Genomic DNA, 21,362 nt, shown 5'->3' with positions numbered 1-21,362 from the left:
GGTGGTGGTGCAGGTGCAGTCCCTTAATCCCAGCACTATAGAAGAATATAAGGCAGAATGAGGCAGGAACTCGCTCTCTTTCCAATCTGAAGATTTCACAGAGGTAAAATCTGTGACTTGGCTGCTTTGCTTTTCTGATCTTCAGCTTGAACCCCAATATCTGTCTCTGGGTTTTTATTACTTGTGCTACACTTTAATTTGAAGGTTTTAAATGTTACTTCATTAAACATATTTTCTGTCTTTCCTTCTGTATTTTGTTGTGGGTTGTTTGATATAGAGTTGCCATGTAGTAAGGGTGGCTTTTCCTCATCCCCTGCCTCTCTCTATCCTTCTAAGTGCTAGGATTATAGATATGCACCAACAACTCCGCTTCTTTTCCTTCTTGAACTCCCACAATGTAGTGTTTATTCTCCTGTGACCTACAACACACCCTCACCTGTCTCTCCCTTTCCTTCTCAATTTAAATTTTAAGCACAGTATTTCAATGTGTAGATGTCCAACTTGTAATCTTCTTTTCTGATGTGTTTAAAGTATGACTATTGCTAAGCATTTCAGTATAACAATATATTTACCAGGGATTTCCCTAAATTAAGCTCGAGGTTTTTCATTAATAATGTGCGTCTCAGTAATAGGAATATTTTCCTTGCACTGTACCCACAGTGCATTTTTAATTTCTTTAAGTGGTATGAAAAATTAAGCCTTTAAATTAGCATCTTAAGCTAGGCCTGGTGGCATATGCCAATAATCTTATCACCTTGGAAACAGAGTTATCATGATCTTGAGTATGAGCCTCAATATATTACATAAGAGTTCTAGGCTAGCCTGTGGTACAGAGTGAGACCCTCTTGAGCAAAGCTAGTCTTAGAATAAAACTCGTGAGATTTTAATGATTACTAAGGCCCAAAGCCTAGTGCTTCAGTTGTCTCCCCCCCTTCAGTTCTCTAGCACTCTTTGAATGTTTTATAGCTTTCCTTTACTAAATTTTAAAAATAATATTTAGCCTGTTGATCATAGACATATTTGATTCTTTGTTCCTAATTTGTCAATTTAAATAGAGCACATATACATAAATTACAAACACATTTTACTCTTGGTATACACAGACCCCATTGTTTGTAGATTTGTTAGTAGAAGACTGTATGAGTCAAAGTACCTCATGTACAAAAAAATAATTATTCATTTTATCTGGGAAACCAAGAATATTGGTTAGTCATGTGAGTTAGTTAAATAAAAATTGAAGAAGAGCCTCTCTTGTCACATTAAGTAGCCATTTAGAGGACATCAAATTTAATAAGGTTTGTGTTTTTTTTCTTTCATTATTAATTCCCTCCTTTTATTTGATTTACATAAAGGGGTATTATGCTCATATGAGTCATAGCTTCATAGTATTCCAAGCGTTGAGTCATAGAATTCCAGGCATCTCTTAGACACAGATGACTTACTTTCTGTGTCATCGTTCTTTCTGTCATGTTTATTCATTGCAATAGAGATGGGTTTTTTTTTTAACTGGGTCTATCATATCTTTACATTAGTAGAATTTCTTATTTAATAAGTTGCACCAAAATGTCTTAAATTAATATTCTGCTTTCAGTAAATCTTTATCTTTCAATGTATGTTAGATATTCTGTGTTAGCTTTTCAACAACTGTTTGGTGTGTGATTCTCTCAGTCTATTCCATTTCTTGGGATAAAAATTAAAATAACAAAACTGATGCACTAGCTTCTAACTCTGGTCATAGAGGTAAGGACTCTTAGCTTACTAACTAAATTAACATTATAATACTAATTTCCCATATAGTATTTTTATATGGTATTGCTAACCGCCCCCCCCCACCCACCCAATTTGTTGTTCTTTCTTAAAGTAATTTAGAGATTCTCAAACTGGAAACTTACTACAAAATCAAGTAAATTCATTATATTTTAAAATCTTGAGGCTGAGGAGATAGCTCAGTGGGTATGCTGGACAGGTATGAGGACCAGAGTTCTAGCAGCCACATAAAAGCTGGATGTGGTGGTACAATCTTATAATATCAGCACCAGGAAGGCACAGTCCTGGAGATCACTGGGCAACTAGACAAGCCTAAGGAGCAAGCCCCAGATCCCAGTGATTGATCCTGTCTAAACAAAGTAGACAGTTCTTGAGAAATGACTTCTGAGGTTGACATCTGACTTCCTCATGTACCCTTGTATTCACACATATAATCCACCACCCTCCCAAAAAACTATGAAGACTGGGGATTATTCTACTTTATACAAGCTTATTTTTTCAAGTAGTCTAGAAGTTAGAGCTCCGAGATGGTGGCTCAGTTCTTATGAAATCATTTAGAATCTTGTTTGACAGTCTGTGATACTGATATACATCTGCATGTTCAAAGCTGACTTGGTTTCACATCTTCCTGTTAGCCTGTGGGAAGTGATAAAACACTCCAATTGTAAGCTAGTTTTTGTTTTGTTTTCATTTGTTTTGTTTTTTAAGACAATATCTTACTATATACCTTAAATTGATCTGGAACTCCATAATGTTGCCCAGGGAAGTTAATTATGATATTTCTGCCTCAGCCTTCCAAATACTGCTATTAGGCTTGAAGGTGATCAGAAAATTCTGTGAGTTGCTTTCACTCACTCCTCTATTTTGGTCTACACTAATTATAAATGACATAACTTTAGGTAATCTAAGGATGTAACCTCATCATACAGTAGATAACAAGCTACAGTTTGCTCAGCCCCCCCCCCCCGCAGGGTATCTTAGGGTTTCTATAGCTTTGAAGAAACACCATGATCATTGCAACTCTTGTTACAAAGGAAAACATTTAATTGGGGTGGTTTAGGTTTAGTCCATTATCATTATGTCATTATGATGGGACATGGCAGCATGTAGGCAGACATGGTGCTGAGAATTCTACATCTTGATCCAAAGGCAATAGGAAGTGAGCTGGAACGCTGAGTGTAGCTTGAGCATATAAGAGATCTCAAAGCCCAACCCCACGATTACTTAAAACTCCAACAAGGCTATACCTTCTAATAGTGCCATTCCCTATGAGCTTACAGGGGGCCAGTTACATTCAAACTATCACACAAGGTTTCTCTGTGTCGCCCTGGCTATCCTGGAACTCACTCTGTAGACCAGACTTACCTCTAACTCAGAGATCCTCCTGCCTCTTCCTCCTGAGTGCATCAGTTAAAGGCGTGCGCCACCACAGCCTAGCACAACTTGCTTTCTATAGACAACAAATAGAACATGGTGGAAAAAAACTTAATCTGTTACAAAAACTCTCATTAACAGTACTAAATGTAAATCTCAAAATAGTTACCTCTAAATGAGTGTTTTTTAAAATACAACCATGTCAGTTATATTCCAATGTAATTTTGTATTAATGTGACATTACTTTGTACCTTGCTTGATCAATTGGAGTACACTTGCTTTGGAGGAAGAGAATTATAAAGCTGTGCATTAAATGTAGCTACCCTTTCTGGAGGAAGATTTAGGGGAAAATGCATTTTAGGTATTAAAACAGACATGTATGTATTTTGAGTATGAAAGTAGAAACCAATAGAAACACTAAGATTAACCTTGTTAGAGTGTTAAAGGATAATTCTAATTTCACAAAGTCATTTCTATGTCCTATGAGTACACCTATTTAAAGTTTGTATTTAAAGTGTTAAGCTTTTAAAATTGTGGAACTGTTTTGGCAAAAGAAAAGTAGTAAAAAGTGAAAAAAAAAAGATTTGCTCAAGCCAGATATAGTGGCTTTAATCCCAACATTTGGGGGCAGAACAGGTGGTTATCTTTGAGTTTGAGGCCAAACTGTTTGACATAGTGAGACTCTGTCTTGAAAAAGCATATATATGTATGAACATACTGTTTCCTCATCTGTGTTTTTTAAAGTTTTATTTATTCTTTTATGGACTTTATATAGGATGAGTATCTTTATCTAAAATTCTTGGGATCAGAGTATGTGAGATTTCAGATTTTGAAAAATATTTTGGGTGTATGTGTGTGTGTGTATGGGGAAATTGTTTTGAGGATTAGATTCAAGTTTAATCATGAGACTTGTCATCTTAAGGTGCCTTATAGGCCAGGCGGTGGAGGCGCACGCCTTTAATCCCAGCACTTGGGAGGCAGAGGCAGGCGGATCTCTGTGAGTTCGAGACCAGCCTGGTCTACAACAGCTAGTTCCAGGACAGGCTCCAAAACCACAGAGAAACACTGTCTCGAAAAACCAAAAAAAAAAAAAGGTGCCTTATACACATCAGCTGAGAATATGTGCATAATATCTTTTAGAATTTTACATGTGAAACAAAATTTCTTCAAAGTTAATTTTCCATTTGTGGTGTCATGTTAATCCTCAAAACCTTTTGGAATTTGGTTCATTGCAGATTTTCAAAGTAGGACCGAACCATTCAACTCATGCCATGTTTTTATAGCTATAGCCAACTACATTTGTAAAGGCTTTTTCTTATCTTAGCAGTTGAAACATCCTATATCTTGTTATTGAGACTTGTGGAGTAGAGTTGTAGAAATAATAATTTGGTAGTTACTAATGCTTCATTTCATTTAAACTCTATCTTAAAAGTGCTATTTCATCTTTTCGCAGGACAACGAGAAGAGAACTCCTTTACATGCCGCTGCCTATCTTGGAGATGCAGAGATCATTGAACTGCTTATTTTATCTGGTACGACAGCTCCTCTGATGAGTTCATTGTGTTTGGTTTTGTCATAATTAGTATTTCTCAAGCCTGGCTGCCTACTGAATATATAACCTGTTTTTTAATATTGGTTTCATAAGTTGAAACCAATTTGATCATTCTACAGATTCTGATCATATAACCTGATGTAGGTGCTTGAAGTACTTTAAGAAGTAGAACAAAAATTGCTGTCCTTACAGACTTTGTTCTACTCTGATAAATACGAGTAATGTTCAGTTTGCTTTTTAAAAAAAAAGTCTGTTATGGAAAAATGAAAAGCGTAAATAAGGAGAGATGGGTAGGAGATAACTTTTACAAAAGGCCTTATATATTGTAATTTTCATGGACCTCATTGAATACATAGTTACAAGGAGACAGTTACATCATTCCAAAGGTGACTTTTCCAAAGGGGAGAGAATAATAATGGTAATAGTGTCCCAGAAGCCAGATGAGAAGAAACAAGTTTTGGTGTATACAGAAATTTAAGGCTGTATTATCAGAATTTCTTTAAATGACTTTTATTTAGAACTGAGGATATGATTCAGTTGGTAAAGTGATTATTGTATAGGCATGCAACTTAAGTTTAGATTCCTAACCCACATCATAATGCAGGTTTAGCAGTACACAGCTGTAATCCCAGTACTAGAGGAGGCAGAGACAGGTAGATATCTGGAATTCGATGGCCAGCCAGACTGCCTAGCAAAGGCAGTGAATTCTAAGTTTAGTGAGAGACCTGATTAAAAAAATAGGTAGAAAATTATAAAGAAGACAGCCCAATATTGGCTTCTGGTTTTCACTTGCACATTTATACCACATATACCTATGTATACCACATACTCCTACATAGGAAAACACATACACATCAAAAAGAAAATAATTTTTTTCTTCAAAATTTTTAAAGATTTTTTAAAATGCCTTTTTAGAAATTATGCTTTATGTGCTGAGCTTATGAGCTCAGTTGGTCTGACATATAAGAAGCTCTGGGTTCCATACCCAGCTCCCCAGCATTGCCTAAACTAGATGTGACACCACACAAGTTACTGTAATTCCAGCTCTTGAGAGAGAACAGCATGAGAATCAGAGGTTCAAGATAATTCTCAGCTGCATAACAAGTTTGAGGCCAGCCTACAATACTCTGTTGTGCATACGAAGCAGGGAGAATTCTAGTTTGTTTCTATTTTTTTAACTCTCCTAAACTTTTCAAGTTTTTTATTATATATTTTATCAGCATAGTCTCTTATTGAATATACTGTTGAACTTAAAGTAGCTCTTCTCCCTCAAGTCCATAGACTTATTAAGTGATCTATTGCTGACTGGCTGTTACCCTCCCTCATCACCACTAGTGTAAATTAACCACATTGTCTGCTTAATCTCTTAGCACAGTGTTTTCTGTGGAGAGGTGACAGCTCCAGATCATATGAAAGAGTGTTTGGGACTTTAGAATATACATAGCCGAGAGAAGGGAACACATTAACACTTGTACAAAATGTGCTTTTTAGAGAATTTAGCAGCCTTTCCTGTAACTGAAGAAACTTCACTTGAGTCAGTGTCCATCCTCATTGGGTACACATTTTCCCATAATATGTAGAATTTTTTTATATTTTGGTTTATGGTGGTGTTAGTTTTATTATTCTTGTTGTTCTGTAATAAAACCCAGTAGCCAATTAACTTATAGACAGAAGTGTTTATTTGGGGCTTTTGGTTCCAGTAAAATGCATAAGGATAGACACAGCATGAGAGCAAGAGTCAGCCATGGAGGCTGGAGTCTGAGGGCTCACATCTCAAACAGGAAGGAGAGAGAAAGAGAGCGAGCAAGCGAGCGCAAGCACTGGAAACCACGCTTGGCTTTTAAAACCTTAGAGCCAATCCTCATTGACACACTTCTTCCAACAAGGCCACACCTCTGAAGCCTTTCCCAAATAACTGGGGATCAAGGATTCAAATGCTCAAGACTTATGGAGGACATCTCATTTGAACCACCACATTCTACTTGTTGGCCAACATAGGCTTCTGACCATCTCAAGTAAATACATTTAGTCTAATTCGAAACTCTCCATAGTCTTTTGCAGACTCAACACTGTTTTAAAATTTCTTCTGAGATTCAAGACTGTCTCTCAGCTGTAACCCCCTGTAAAATCAAAAAAGCAAATACATCCTTCCAACATACAATGATACAAGATACACATTACTGTTCATTCTAAAAGGAAGAAATAGAGTCATAGTGGGGAAAGAGTAGACCAAAGTAAGACCAAAACCCAGCAGAGCAAACTCCAAATTCTGTAACTTCTTGTCTGATGTCAAAGTGCTTAGATGGCACTGTCCCTCAAGCTTTACTGCCTGCAAGATTAACTCCACCACCATCATGGGGGTCTCCAACACAAACCAGAGTTTACCTTCCACAACTTCAGACAATGGCCTCTTCAGGCCTCCATGCAGGGACCCCCGATCCCAGCCATACTTAGCCTCAGTGACTCTCATCACCTGCAGAGGAAGTTTATCTTCCATGTATCCTTCATGACTCCAGGGCCAGCACCTTGTGCATGACACTGCCAGGAGAGCTGCAAACATGGGATGAGTTCTGCCCCCCCCCCCGCCTTTAACCACAGCAGCACTTGTTGTTTTTGTTGCTTTATAGGAACAGAATTTTTTTTTTCTCACAAGTTGGGAACTTTGTTGGCTGGTGTCTTGTCCTAAGGGCACCCTTCACTTTTTTCCGCCGCAGACTTGACCTCTTTTTAATGGTGTGACAATATTCTTAACAGTTACAGCCTCTTCCCCAGCTCAAGTCACAGTTATAACATTTAGCTTGACAGTGTCTTTTTTTTCTCTCCAAACTATAAATTTTGCATTTCTTTCTACCTCATTTGCTCCTTTTCATTGTAGACTTACATATAAATGATTGCTAATAACCATGCAACAGCACTGATATTAGGCTATATTGAAATCTCTACCAAAGAAATTAGTCCATGACTTTTAAATTTAGCCTTAGGAAAGTTCTTAGGGATAAGGTTTTAAAAAAAAAAAGCAGCCACATTATCTATCAAAATATCTGGAGTGGTCTCTAGCCTACTTGTTAATATTGCTTATCTGAAATCGCTTGCATTGGACCTCTACTTTCCCATAGCTCAAAGCCCTGTACATACTATACTATACTATACTATACTATACTATACTATACTATACTATACTATACTATACTATACTATCATGGTCCACTAAGCTCCTACCAAGCTTTGTAAGTGTTTACTACTTTTCTAGTTTAAAGTTCCATATTCCTCTAAAAACCAGCAGAGTCAAGTTGGTCAAAGCAGTAGCCCTCTCCTTGGTACCAATTTCTTTATTAGTTACTTTTCTGTTTCTGTGATAAATACCACGACCAAGACAACTTTCAGAAAACTTTATTTTGGACTTAGAGTTCCAGAGGGTTAGGGTTCATAATTTTTGGGACAACATGATAGCAGGTACCAGATGTAACAGCTGGAAGCTGAGAGTTAAGAACTCAAATCTTGCCGGGCGGTGGTGGCGCACGCCTTTAATCCCAGCACTCGGGAGGCAGAGGCAGGCGGATCTCTGTGAGTTCGAGGCCAGCCTGGTCTACAAAGGGAGTTCCAGGACAGGCTCCAAAGCCACAGAGAAACCCTGTCTCGAAAAACAAAAAAAAAAAAAAAAAAAAAAAAAAGAACTCAAATCTCAAACTAAAAACAGAAATAATCAATGTTATTTTTAATGAGTTGTTTTAAGATTAAATTTTATAAAGCTTATAGTCAAATTTATTACAAAGTAAATATTTCTGTATGATGCCGCTCCAAGGCTTGTAAATAAATAGTGCTTTTTGACATCCTACATATGGTCAAGCTTTCTTAGAATATGGAGTTAAACTGACATCCACTGGAATTAATAAATCTTTTAGAAGAAGTAAAATAACAGTAAGCAATGATTACTTAGTATATCTCTTTAATGATATACTAAAAATAGCTTTTTCTTTTACCCTATTTTACCCTCAGCTCTATAAAAGTATTACAAAACAAGAAAACAAAGACATCTTTTGTTAAATGCGTGACTTACAACTGAAGCGTATACTATTATTGTAGCTGAAAAGCTGGAGGCAGAATTCAGTCTCACATTCTGTTCAATTCATATTAACTCTCCATAATTTGAATCTCTCTTCTTTCCTGTACTTAACCTTCTTTGTTACCACTATTGCTTCACATTGAGCAAAATTTGCATACGCAATAATTTTTATTCTTGAATGTCCAAAAGACTAAAATTTTTTTATCACTTAAGAATAGGTACTTTGTTTGGAAGCAATTAGTTTAATACTTCCATTCAAATCATATTAGCTGACTGATGAATTGTTAACCTCCCAGCATATGGAAAGCATTACTCAAAAATTCATTTTGTTGTTCTCTCATGGAAAATAACTCTAAATACAGAACAAGAATCTGTTGTTTCTGTCCTCAAGAGTTAGACATAAAGTATGAACCACTTGAAAGTTTGCTTGCAACTCAAGTGTATTAATCAGCCAGGACTGTCGTTTGAAAAAAGAAAAGTTCCGTCAAGCAGGCAGCTTAAACAGCAGAAATCTTTTTTTTTTTCACAGTTCTATTTAGAAACCTGAGATGGAGTCATGAGTGTGATTTCTTCCTTCTTAAAAACAAAGGCTCTGTTATGTGCCTCTTCCTTTGGCTCATGAGTAGAGGCTTTCTCCCTCCATTTTCAATCTGTCTGTATCTGTCTACATTTCTTGTTCTTTAAAAAATAAATTACTAATTCTTTGAGAACTGTGTTTTGAAGGCGGAGAAATGGTCCAGCCATTAAAATAGTCATCAGTGCCGTCTTGCTTAAACTGTTCTTTTTTGTCTTCAGATTGTTTGCAGTGATTTCTCCTGCCAAAACTTCTACCAGTAACCTAGCAGTAGCAGTGAAGATGGAGTCGCTAGTGTATAGTTTCTGTTTGAATGACCAGGACATAGTAAAGAGGTTAATATTTTTTTAGTGACTTTACATCTTTTTAGCTCATAGGTTTTTACCCTTTGTCATATGTGGAGCTTGTGATGATACTGCTAAAGACTGTTACAGTTTTGTGGGTTGTTTTTTTTTTAATTCTCTCCACAAAGAGAGTTTGTTTTGAGGGGATATAATGTTCTTCACTCTCTCCTCCCATTCCTTTTTATTTTCCTTTCTTTATTCCCATCTTCCCTGTTAACCTTTCTGACTAGTAGTCTATACTCTTGACTAGCTGTTGGACCACTTAATTTTACTCTGGCTGTATATTTTTGCTTTGCTATATTGGCTTTGCTATCCAAAGTATAAATGTATAGCTAGCTAGTCTTAGGAGAGTTCTTTGTAGAACAGTGATCTATTGCCTTCAGAGAGTACACCAAAAGAGGCTCTAGGACTCTGAAACATCAAAAATGTGCTGCTTCGCTTGTGACTCTTATACAGCATTATTGTTGGCTGTTGTTATTCCCTTTTTGTTTCTTAGAAACACAGCCAAATTACTTACTGTTCTTGGAAATATGTATTAGTATATCTTGTTTGTTAATATGCAAACCACATAAATTAATGCATGTATGTAAGAGAGAGATCTTTCTCATTGGTACCGGCAGAGTTTTTAAATTGGCCTTAACATTATAAGAAATCAAAACATTTCTTTAGTGCTTTTATTTTTTAGCATAATATTTTTATTATTTAGAAATTTTACATAATACACCCTGATCACCCTACTTTAAAACTTTTAAAATATTTATCTCCTTTCTTCTTTCTCCCTTCTCTCTCTCTCTCTCTCTCTCTCTCTCTCTCTCTCTCTCTCTCTCTCTCTCTTATAAAAGCTTTGGAAACAATGATTAAGGATAGCTAAGAATTTTAGCGTTTTATTCTACGTACTAACAAAATAGAAACTACGTGGGTTGTTAATTTTTTGTCCACAGATCACCATGAAAAATAGTTTTTAAAAGATTTTTGTTTGTTTTTGGGTTTTTTATTGGTTGTTTGTTTCTTTTTGAGACAGGGATTCTTTGTATAGCTTTAGAGCCTGTCCTGGAACTAACTCTTGCAGACCAGGCTGGCCTCAAACTCACAGAGATCTACCTGCCTCTGCCTCTCAAGTACTGGGATTAAAGGCGTGTGCACTACTACCACCCTGCTACTCTCAAATTTTTAATACATGTGTTCTGCATGTTTTATAGTCTCCTGGGTTCAGGTCTTCTAAATCTAACATCAGCATATGTACTGGGTATACATATGTTATATGGTTATCTTTGTACCGAGGTATTAGGAAATCTGTTTATAGATGAAGGAACTTAGGTTTAGAGGTGGTCACACAGCTACATTACAACTATAGCATAAAGTCACTGCACTTGATTATCCATCCCCTGCAGAAATTTAAAGCCAGGCGGTGGTGGCACACACCTTTAATCTCAGCACTTAGGAGGCAGAGGCAGGCGGATCTCTAGTTCGAGGCCAGCCTGGTTGGCAAGAGTGAGTTCCAGGACAGGCTCCAAAGCTACAGAGAAACCCTGTCTTGAAAGACGAGAGAGAGAGAGAGAGAGAGAGAGAGAGAGAGAGAGAGAGAGAGAGAGAGAGAGGCCTTAGAATGTAATATTTTTTTATCTTGTTGGATATTTTATTAGTACTTTTGTCCAGTAAATTTTTTTTTAATTATACATACTTGATTTTTAAAAAATTCTTCTTTAAACTTTAGGTATAACCAAGAAAAACATGTAAATTGGTTTGCTTGTTTTCATACATTTGTAATCTTTGGGTCTATTTTGTACAATAACGGTATAGTAATAATGTATTTATAGTTAGATCTGTATAACTATCTTTATATTACTTTATGACATAATAATTCATTAGTAAAGGAATGCAACCAAGATTTTAAATTAATATACAATTCATCTTGGAGTAATATTGTGTTCATTTCTTTTAAGTATTTTGGGGTTAACACATCCTTTAAAGTGGGATTTGATTTTATCTTGAATATGCTCTGTATAAAGGTGACTTTTCTAGCCTAGATATAAAATGTTGTTTATTTTATTTTTAATAGGAAGAACTGATTCATTTTTTGATAATTTCATCAATTTAGAAGAATGATTTTGTTTTATAACAAGGGTAACTTATTGGCAGAAAATATACAAATAATTTTTCTATCGTTATCCAATTGGGACTACATCTAACTTGAGATTTATTAAAAATAGTTCATGTAAATTATTTCAATTATTTTTTCTTCTTGTTACAGGAGCTAGAGTTAATGCCAAAGACAGCAAATGGTTGACACCTTTACACAGAGCAGTTGCATCTTGTAGTGAGGTATGATATTTCTCTTAGTCAATTGTATATAAAGAAACACTAAGTAAGCCTGCATGGGTCCATCTTTAACTGAAGAAAAAAAACTACTAAAATATCTAGGCTGGTCATTTTATTTCAGAATTTGTACAAACTAAGTTAATTGTTGGATTTCTCCTTTTGTGTGTAAGGCTCTTGGAGTCTGGAGTAAACAAGAGTAGAAACCCTACTTCAGTCCCTCCAAGAGAAAGCGTTTTTCTATTTTACTTATTTATTTTCATTTTTATTGGTATTTTGCCTGTATGAATTTCTGTGTGTGGGTGTCTAATCCTCTGAAACTGGAGTTGCAGATAGTTGTAAGTTGCCATGTGGGTGCTGGGAATTGAACCTGGGTCCTCTGGAAGAGCAACCAGTGCTCTTAACCACTGAGCCATCTCTCCAGCCCTACAAAGCATTTTTCTAACACATAATCCTATTTGAGTATTTTCTTTACTGCATCATAATACTCTGTCCCAAGGGTATGCTGAACATACTGTCATCAGTATATAATGACTAGTTTTAAGGATTTATTTGAACATTGAAGTTAATTTCAGAAATAATACTTTTAAGTGCATTTTTGTGACTGTCGTGTGCATATATATGTCTGCATTCATATTCACGTGTGTGTGTATGTGAGTGTGCTTGCATTGTTATCACATGCATGTGGAGGCCCAAAATTGACATCGGACATTTTTCTTGGTCACTATCCACTTTATTCATTGAAATGGGATTTTTTTGGTGAATCAACTCTGGCTGGATAGCTAGCTAGCTTGCCCTGGATATTTCTTGTTTCTGCCTCCAAAGTGCTAGGATTATAGGTAGCTGCCACACCTACCTGGCTTTTTATTTTATAACGGTTCTAGGGATCCAAACCTGGGTCTATACATACTCGTACTTCATCCAACACTGCACTGTGTCTCCAACTTTTAATTCCCTTTTCAGTTGAAAAGTATTGTCTTAGTGAGTGTGAGTTTTCTCCCATGGATAAAAGACTCTTTCCTGCTTATAGTTCTATGTGCTGTTTATGCATTAAGATAACTGATATTTTTAGAAAGTTTTCTTAATGTGTTTTTCATCTTCTAGACCTTATAACACCTCTATGAGAACAGATGTTTGAAGGCAACTGTTTTTTGCTTTTTCTGTCATTTTGCTGCTTCATTAAAGTGCATGAGATATTTAACTTGCCCTTTCATGTCTCTTTTTATTCAGCTTTCCATATCCCCAGAGGCAGCTAGAGTTATTACTTATATACTATCATTTTCCCTGTTGTAGAATTTTGTAAAATTGAATTAAACAATATGTACTGTTGTTTTGATTTCTGCAACATAACCTTTTTAAGATTTGTTGATGCTGCTGATATTAATAATGAATTCCCTTTTATTTGTGAATAGTATACAGTTTGCCTTTCTGATTTCTTATTGGGTAGATATTTGTATATTTGATTTTATGGCTTTTCAAAAGAAACTTATATGAGTAGTTGTCCTTGTTGGGTTTGTTTTGTTTATGCAGCTTGACAGAGCATGTCATCTGAAAAGAGATTTTTTTTTCCTCTTTTTTTTTTTTTTTTCTTTTGAGACAGGCTTTTACTCTGTAGACTGACATCAGACTTCTGATCCTCCTGCCTCAACCTCCCAAGTGCCAGGGTTATAGATGTGTATCACCATACCCAAGCTTGGTATGCTATGTGCTGGGGGTGAGGGATGGGGAGTGTTTTGCCGGCATGTATATCTGTGTACCACATACATGATTTGTGCCCATGGGTACCATAAGAGGGTATCAAATTTCCTGGGACTGAAGTTACAAATGATTGTAAGCTGCTGTGGGTTCCATGAAACAAACCCAGGGCCTTTTCAAGAGCAACCAGCACTCTGAACTGTTCAGCCCTCTCTCTAGCCCCAGAAGAGGGAATCTTTATTGAGAAAATGGTGTTAAGATTTTGACCTGTAGGCAAGTCTGTGGAGTGTTGTCTTGATTGATGATTGATGTGGGAGGGCTTAGTCCACTGTGGGTGGCACATCCCTAGGCAGGTCATTCTGGTTATTTAAGAAAGCACACTGAACAAGTTGGGAAGAGCAAGCAAGTAAGCAGCACTCCTCCATGGCCTCTGCTTACCTGCCTCCAGGTTCCAGCCTTGAATTCCTGCCCTGACTTTCTTTCATGATAAACTTTAAGATGAAATAAACCTTTCCTCACTAAGTTGCTTTTGGGTCATGTTGTTTAGTCATAGCAGTAGAAACCCTAACTAACAGCATTCTTGAAAAGGTCTGTTTATTTTCTCTAAATGGAATGGAATTGTAGGGGCCATAGGCCTCTTTGTATCTTTGATACATTGCTTAACTTCCTCAGCAAGTTAGTAGATTCCTGAGCATTTCTCCAGTTTTTCTGCTAACCCTATTAAATACTACTGCTGTTTCCTGTATTTCAGACAATCTGATTGTTCTTTATTTCAAAGACCAACATTGTGCTTATGCCAATTTAGTCATCCTTGAACCCTTGTTATTTTATAGCTCTTTATACTTTAATGCTCTCTGTGTGCACTACGTAGTAATATAACAATTGGGAAAAGAGCGGTGCTCAGTTAGTATCCTCTTTCTCCTAGACAGGAGCACTAAAGGGCAGTTTTACAAACTTGAATCGTGTCTTGTAAGTGATATGTGCCCGAGAGTGAAAGCTGAGTCATATAGTAGTTCTGTTTTAAATTTTTAAAGAACCCTCAAGCTAATATAATGACAGTATTAATTTTTACCTTCAGCTGATGTGGGAGTGTCATATATCAATCTGTTGATTTCATTGGTTAAGCAATAAAGAAACTGCTTGGCCCTCATAGGTTAAAACATAGGTGGGAGGAGTAAACAGAACAGAATGCTGGGAGAAAGAAGCTGAGTCAGAGAGTCGCCATGATTCTCCCACTCCAGGCAGACGCAGGTTAAGATCATTCCTGGTAAGCCAGCTCGGGGGCTACACAGATTATAACAAATGGGCTAATCCAGGTGCGAGAGTTAGCCGAGAAAAAGTTAGATAGAAATGGGCCAAACAGGGCTGGAGAGATGGCTCAGAGGTTAAGAGCACTGCCTGCTCTTCCAAAGGTCCTGAGTTCAATTCCCAGCAACCACATGGTGGCTCACAACCACCTGTAATGAGATCTGGTGCCCTCTTCTGGCCTGCAGGCATACACACAGACAGAATATGGTATACATAATAAATAAATATTTAGGAAAAAAAAGAAATGGGCCAAGCAGTGTTTAAAAGAATACAGTTTCCATGTAATTATTTTGGGTAAAGCTAGCCTTGCGGAGCTGGGTGGGAGCACAGCCCACCGCAGCTCCTAACCATGTGGGTGGCCGGGTGCCGGGGACGCAGCCCCGCCACTCCTATTTCAACATTCAGCAGTGAATGTGGATCCTTCTTTCTCTACGTCGTCCTCAATATATGTTGACTGTGACAAGCAGAGCCAGTGAGCTGTGAACTGACCAGCATCTGCTGGGAGGTCCTTCAGCTATGTCACACCTGGAGGGTGTTGGAAGTTCTAGAAGGTCCTTAAGAGCATTGGCCAGTGGCTAGCTCTGACAGTGACAGCTCTAACACATCAACTGTGCAAGAAATTTGAAGGTCTCAGGAGCCAGAGTCACACAGTGGCCAGTTTCAGACTTTTTGCTGATGGGGATCATGCAGTGACTTGATGTCAGGGAGCTTTGTGTCAGAGAGCACAGGAAGGTCTGTGGCCACCTCCAGTTTTGTACCGATCCAGTTGGTGTTAGCTTTGCACTTCCAGGACTCACATTTTAGGGCTGATTCATTAACTTATCAGAGAATCTATCTTAGGCTTGGCTCCTATCTGAGTTAGCTGCCTTATGACTAGCTCCTTTAACACAGCTTGCTAACATTACTTTTTTTTTTCAAAATCACATAGAATGGTTTTACATAAAATAGTTCTAGTTATGTTCCCAGCACTGTCTGATTTACTTATTTAGATTTATTTACTTTGACTTTATGTGTCTTGAGTGTTTGACCTGCAGAGTCCAGATAAGAGCCCTTGGTCCCCTGGAACTGGAGTTCCAGGTGTTTGTAAGCTGCCATATGGGTGGGTGCTCAGGGCCAAACCCAAGAGCAGCAAAATACTCTAACCTCTGAGCCGCCTCTCCAGCCTCTGTTGTTTGATTTTTCCATGATAAGCCATTCTGAATAGGGTAAGAGTAGTTTTAATTTGCATTTCCCTAATGGTTAGAGATATTGAATACTTTTTAAAATCAGTCATTGACTGTTTGTGTCTCTTTTAACTGCTCAGTTCCCTTACCGATTTGTTGATTGGCAGTTTTATTTTCATGGTATTTAATTTTTTGAGTTACTGTAAATTCTGGATATTAATTCCTTGCGTGACATGTAGCCGAAGAGGTTTTCTCTTATTCTGGGCTGTTTCCTCTGTTGATAGTATCTGTTGCTGTTAGTTAAATTTTCATAAAGTCTGATCTGTTGATACTTAAGGCTAGTTACTGTGCTGATAGTGTTTATTCAGAAAATTCTTGCTGAGCCTAGTATCTTGAAGAGTATTTTATGTTTTATTTAATTCAGTGTTTCAGGTTTTAAATTAAGGAATTTGATCCATTTATAAATTTATTTTTTTTTCAAAGTGAAAAATTAATCTGATTTCATTCTACCGCAGATAGATACCCAATTTTGAGAACACCATTTTTTGAATAGGCTATCATTCTTTCAAATATGTGCTTATTGTCAAAATTAAGTGGGCATAGCTTTGTCTTTTATTTCTGAGTCCTCTTTTCTGTTGATTGTCCTTCCTGTTTTTATGTCAGTACTAGACTGTCTTTATTACTATACTGATAGTACAGTTTGGGATCAGGTATTGTCATACCCCCAGCAATATTCTTAATGCTTAGGATTACTTTGGGTATTTGTAGTTTTTTTGTGGTTCTATATGATTCTTTGTTTTCTTTTTCTAAATATATTGAGTGTGACAGTACACTTACTGATTTGTGTGATCTGTTGAATATAACATTAGATTTTTTATAGATAATTGCACTAAATCTGTATTCTTTTTTTGTAATACAGCCATTTCCACAATATTAATTCTACAATCCAAGAGTATGGAAGGTCTTTCCATCATCTGGTACCTTCTCTGATTTCCTTTTTCATTGTCTTGAAGATTTTGTTGTATAGAGGTCTGTTCACTCTTTGATTGGGTTATGTTCCTAAATACTTCAAGTTTTTTGGAGTTATTTTGAATGGAATATTTTTGTAATTTATTTCTATGAGAGTACATTGGTGGAAAATATGAAGGCCACTGGGGTATTTTTTTATGTTGGTTTATTCTACAACTTTGCTGTGTTTATTAGATCACAGAACTTTCTAGTAAATTACATAGGGTCTTTTAAGTCAAGGGTCATGCCATCTACAAATAAAAATGATTTGACTTCTTCCTTTCTTATTTTTATCCGTCTTCTGTGTCTTTCTTTTGCTATAGCTAAGACTTTGATACTGTATTAAACAAGACATAGGAGAGTGGGCATTTTTATGTTTTAGAGGAAGTGCTCTCAGTTTGTCTCTGTTTACTATAATGTATGCTATAGCTTTGTTGTATATATTCTATTAGTTTGAAGTATATTCCATCTATTCCTAATATCTTCAAAACTTTATCATGAAAGTATATTGTATTTTTTCAGTGGCCTTTTTATCAAAAATCAAAATGATTATGTGGGTTTTGTCCATAAATTCATTTATATGGTGTATTATATTTATTAATGTATGTATGTGAACCAACATTGCCTTTCTGGGATGAAGCCCACTTGGTTATAATATATAATCTCCTTAATGTGTTCCTGAATTCTATTTGCAAGTTTTTTGCTGGGAGCTTTTGCATCTGTGTTCATTAAAGAAACTGGTCAGTAGTTTTCTTATTGTTTTTCCTGTGTCTTTACGTGGTTTTGACATAAGAATAATCTCACTTTATAGAATGAATTTGATAATGCTCCTTCATCTGTTTTGTGGAACAAGTTAAGAAGAATTGGTATGAGATCTTCTTGGAAGTTTGATAGAGTTCAGCAGTGAATCATCTAGCTCTGGGATTTCTTTGATGGGAGAGAGGCCTTTGACTATGGCTTCAGTCTCATTACTTGTAATGAGCCTTTTTTCATTATTGATACCTTCTAAGCTTAATTTTTTGGGTGTTAGTACATTTAGAAAATTTATTTCTTCTGGATTATCCAGAGTTATATTTAGAGTATAGTTTTTCATAATAATCCCTCATAATGTTCTGTATTTTGCTGCTCTGTTGTAATGACACTCTTTTCATCTGAGAACCAACCCTGGTTGATTTTTGTATTTTGTTATTTTGATAGTTCTTTAATTTATTCCCTAAACTTTATTATTTCTTACCATCCACAGAGATATTTGCACTCCCATGTTTATTACTGCTTTAGTCACTATAGCAAAAAAAACTAAATGGACCTAGTTGCTCATCAAGAAATGAATGCCTATTAAAATCTTGTACAAATGGAATATTATTCAGCTTTAAAGAAAAATGAAATCACAATTTGAAGAAAAATGATGAATAATTTGAAGAATATTTGAAGAATAATAATTGAGGTCACACAATTTCAGAAAAGAAAAATACTGCATATTTCTCCTCATGTGAACTCTGTTCTATAGTTTATATGTATTCATATATAATGTGTATAAACAAGCAATTATATGTATATACAGTATAACGTGTAAAAAGAACAAGAAAGGGAAGATATTAGGTGATGAGGAAGGGTGGAACGTAGGCATAGGACACTTACATGAAAGGATATGAAGCTCATTGTTTTTCTAGTTTTAACTCGTGGATTTGGAGTGAGGGTATGGTAGAATAAACGCATAAAAATAATAATTAATATTGAAAGTAAGACCCACAGCTGAAGTTCTTCAGCTTCAGAATGACTCTTCTAATTGTATAAATTCACGTGATTTTTGAGTCTGTTTTCATTGTGTGATGTTTTTTATTTGCAAGTTCTCAACAATAAAGTTTTAATTATTTTTAAAAGGTCATAGTACTGAGATTCTGTTCTAGTTCTGTTGCTTTTCATTTTCGTATGTGATTTTGTACTTACCTACCAAAGATAGGATTATCACTGTAAGGACACAATTTTGCTGTTTAATTATGATTATATTTTTTAATGCCACTGACATAATAAAGTCTTAAGAATCCTGGCAAGCATCTGCTTTATAAAAGTGATAGTGTAAGGTTCCCACACGCTTCTAAGGATGAATTTTTGGAACAGTAATTCTTAAGTTGCTTCCATAATAATATTCCTGTTAAATAGCATTGTAATAAAAAACTTTTTCTGTAGTAATTTAATGAACCAGACCTAGTGATTTTTTTTCCACTTGGTAAATGTATGCATAATTTTTTGAGAGATAAGAAATGTCTTTTTAAGCTTTTAATATTTAAAAGTACATGTTATTTAAGCTATACAATGTATACGCTGATGTATTTTGCTAATAAGAAACCAGATGAACACTTAATGAAACACATGCATTTCTTTTTTTTCCTTGTGCCTTTTAATAGAGTGCCGTGCTTTAGTGAGAAATGCGAACATTTGTTATCAGGATACATCTTTTTATGGCTCTAAGTACTACCATTCAACTAAAAATACTTTCTTAAATTGTCATACTTATAGTAGATTCTTTTCAGAACTTTTATTTTCTCACTATGTGTACATCTTTATAAATTCCTAAAAGTATTCATGCCTCTTGTTTATATTTTAGGAAGCAGTACAGATACTTTTGAAGCATTCTGCCGATGTTAATGCTCGAGACAAAAATTGGCAGACCCCTTTACATATAGCTGCTGCTAATAAAGCTGTCAAGTGTGCTGAGTCTTTGGTGCCGCTTCTGAGCAATGTGAATGTATCAGATCGAGCAGGGAGGACTGCATTACATCATGCAGCTTTCAGTGGGCATGGTGAGGTAAGTGCATTCAATGAGAAACTGATTCTTTCTTCCAGCCTTTGATTATTAGTGAATTTGCCCCCTTTTAATTCATTCAGTTCATAGGAAAAGCAAACAAAATATACTAACTTTTCTTTTCTAGTAATATAAGTGTTTTCAAATTTAAAAATGTATTTAGTACTTAATACACATACACTAGAATTTCTTAATGGCCTAGAATGACCGCACTGTCTGCTCTAGGATAAGCAAACATAAGAGATGTTTTGTCATTGTCAAGAAAGTGCAGGGAGACAACAATTTCATTGTTCTTTCAGAAGGTAGGATAATAGCAAAGAAAGCCAGTGGTGAAATCATGCTTTCTTCTATTTCATTATTAAAATAATTCCTTAGTGACAGAACCATCAAAAGAACAGATTAAGAAAATTATTGGGCTAGAGAGATAGTCCAGCAGTTAAGAGCACACTGGTGGTTCTTCTAGAGGTCCTGAGTGCAGTTCCCAGCAACCACATGGTGGCTCACATCCATCTGTAATGAGATCTGGTGCCCTCTCTGTCATGCAGGCATACATGCAGACTGAACACTGTATGCATAATAAATAATAAATCTTCTTACAAAAAGAAAATTAGTCACGACAGGACTGAGGAGATGACTCAGTCCCTAAGTACTTTCTGTGCAAGCATGAGGACAGATCCCTAGCACCCATATAAAGAGCAGGGTGTGGTGGTGCACACCTGTAATCGCAGTCAGATCTCTCAAATTTGTCGGTCAGTTTGCCTACCCAAATTGGTAAACTCTAGGTGTGAGACCCTGTCTCAAAAAAAAAGGGGGGGGGAGAGAAAAAGAATGATTAGCATGCTGGGCATTAGTGGTGCATTGCCTTTGATTGCAGCAGTCAGGGAAGCAGAGGCAGGCAGATCTCTTGAGTTCGAGACCAATGTGGTCTACAGAATGAGTTCAGGACAACCAAGGCCACACAGAGAAACCCTGCCCCATCATCATAATAGGTGGAGCATGATGGAGGAAAACACCCAGTATCAACCTCTGGTCTCCACTTGCACAAACAGGTATACACTACACATAAAGTAGTTATGCTTTCATCTAGTATTGGCAAGCCTAGTTGAACCAGAGCTAGAACTTTGTCCAGCCTCACACATACTCCCCATCTTCAGCTACCTTCCTTACTTTCCTCTTTTTTCTTTCTTTTTTGCAGTTTTTCCTACTATCTTCACTTCCCTTTCTTAATTAAAAATGAGATATTACTATGTTCCAAACTCCTTAACACTAGGCTATCCTCCTACCTTAGCCTCTTCCAAGCAGCTGAAACAAGTTGCACTTGACTGTACCCAGTTCCTAGTCCAAGTGTGCAGACCCAAAACCACAAAATTTTAGAACAGCATTCTCAAGATCTTG

General features: G+C 36.3%; 1 protein-coding gene across 6 annotated transcripts in view; it reads left to right on the top strand.

Moving 5' to 3' along the window:
- Window positions 1–21,362, top strand: part of Ankrd28 (ankyrin repeat domain 28) — a 144,705-nt gene that overhangs the window by 70,378 nt on the left and 52,965 nt on the right. For 4 of the 6 annotated variants that reach the window (XR_003377040.1, XM_013346858.2, XM_005348658.3 and 1 more), the window contains exons 3-5: window positions 4,595–4,673; window positions 11,926–11,996; window positions 19,770–19,970. Coding sequence is in view for 5 of the 6 variants with exons in the window: in XM_013346858.2 (XP_013202312.1) it covers window positions 4,595–4,673; window positions 11,926–11,996; window positions 19,770–19,970 (351 nt within the window). In the remaining variant the exon portion in view is untranslated. The remainder of the gene's footprint in view (window positions 1–4,594; window positions 4,674–11,925; window positions 11,997–19,769; window positions 19,971–21,362) is intronic. The other 2 variants (XM_026779680.1, XM_026779679.1) reach the window with 1 other exon arrangement.

Source organism: Microtus ochrogaster, chromosome 6 (assembly GCF_000317375.1).
Source record: "Microtus ochrogaster isolate Prairie Vole_2 chromosome 6, MicOch1.0, whole genome shotgun sequence".
Taxonomy (NCBI): domain Eukaryota; kingdom Metazoa; phylum Chordata; class Mammalia; order Rodentia; family Cricetidae; genus Microtus; species Microtus ochrogaster.
Note: the sequence above shows the minus strand (reverse complement) of the source record. Positions and strands in the feature narration are given on the sequence as shown.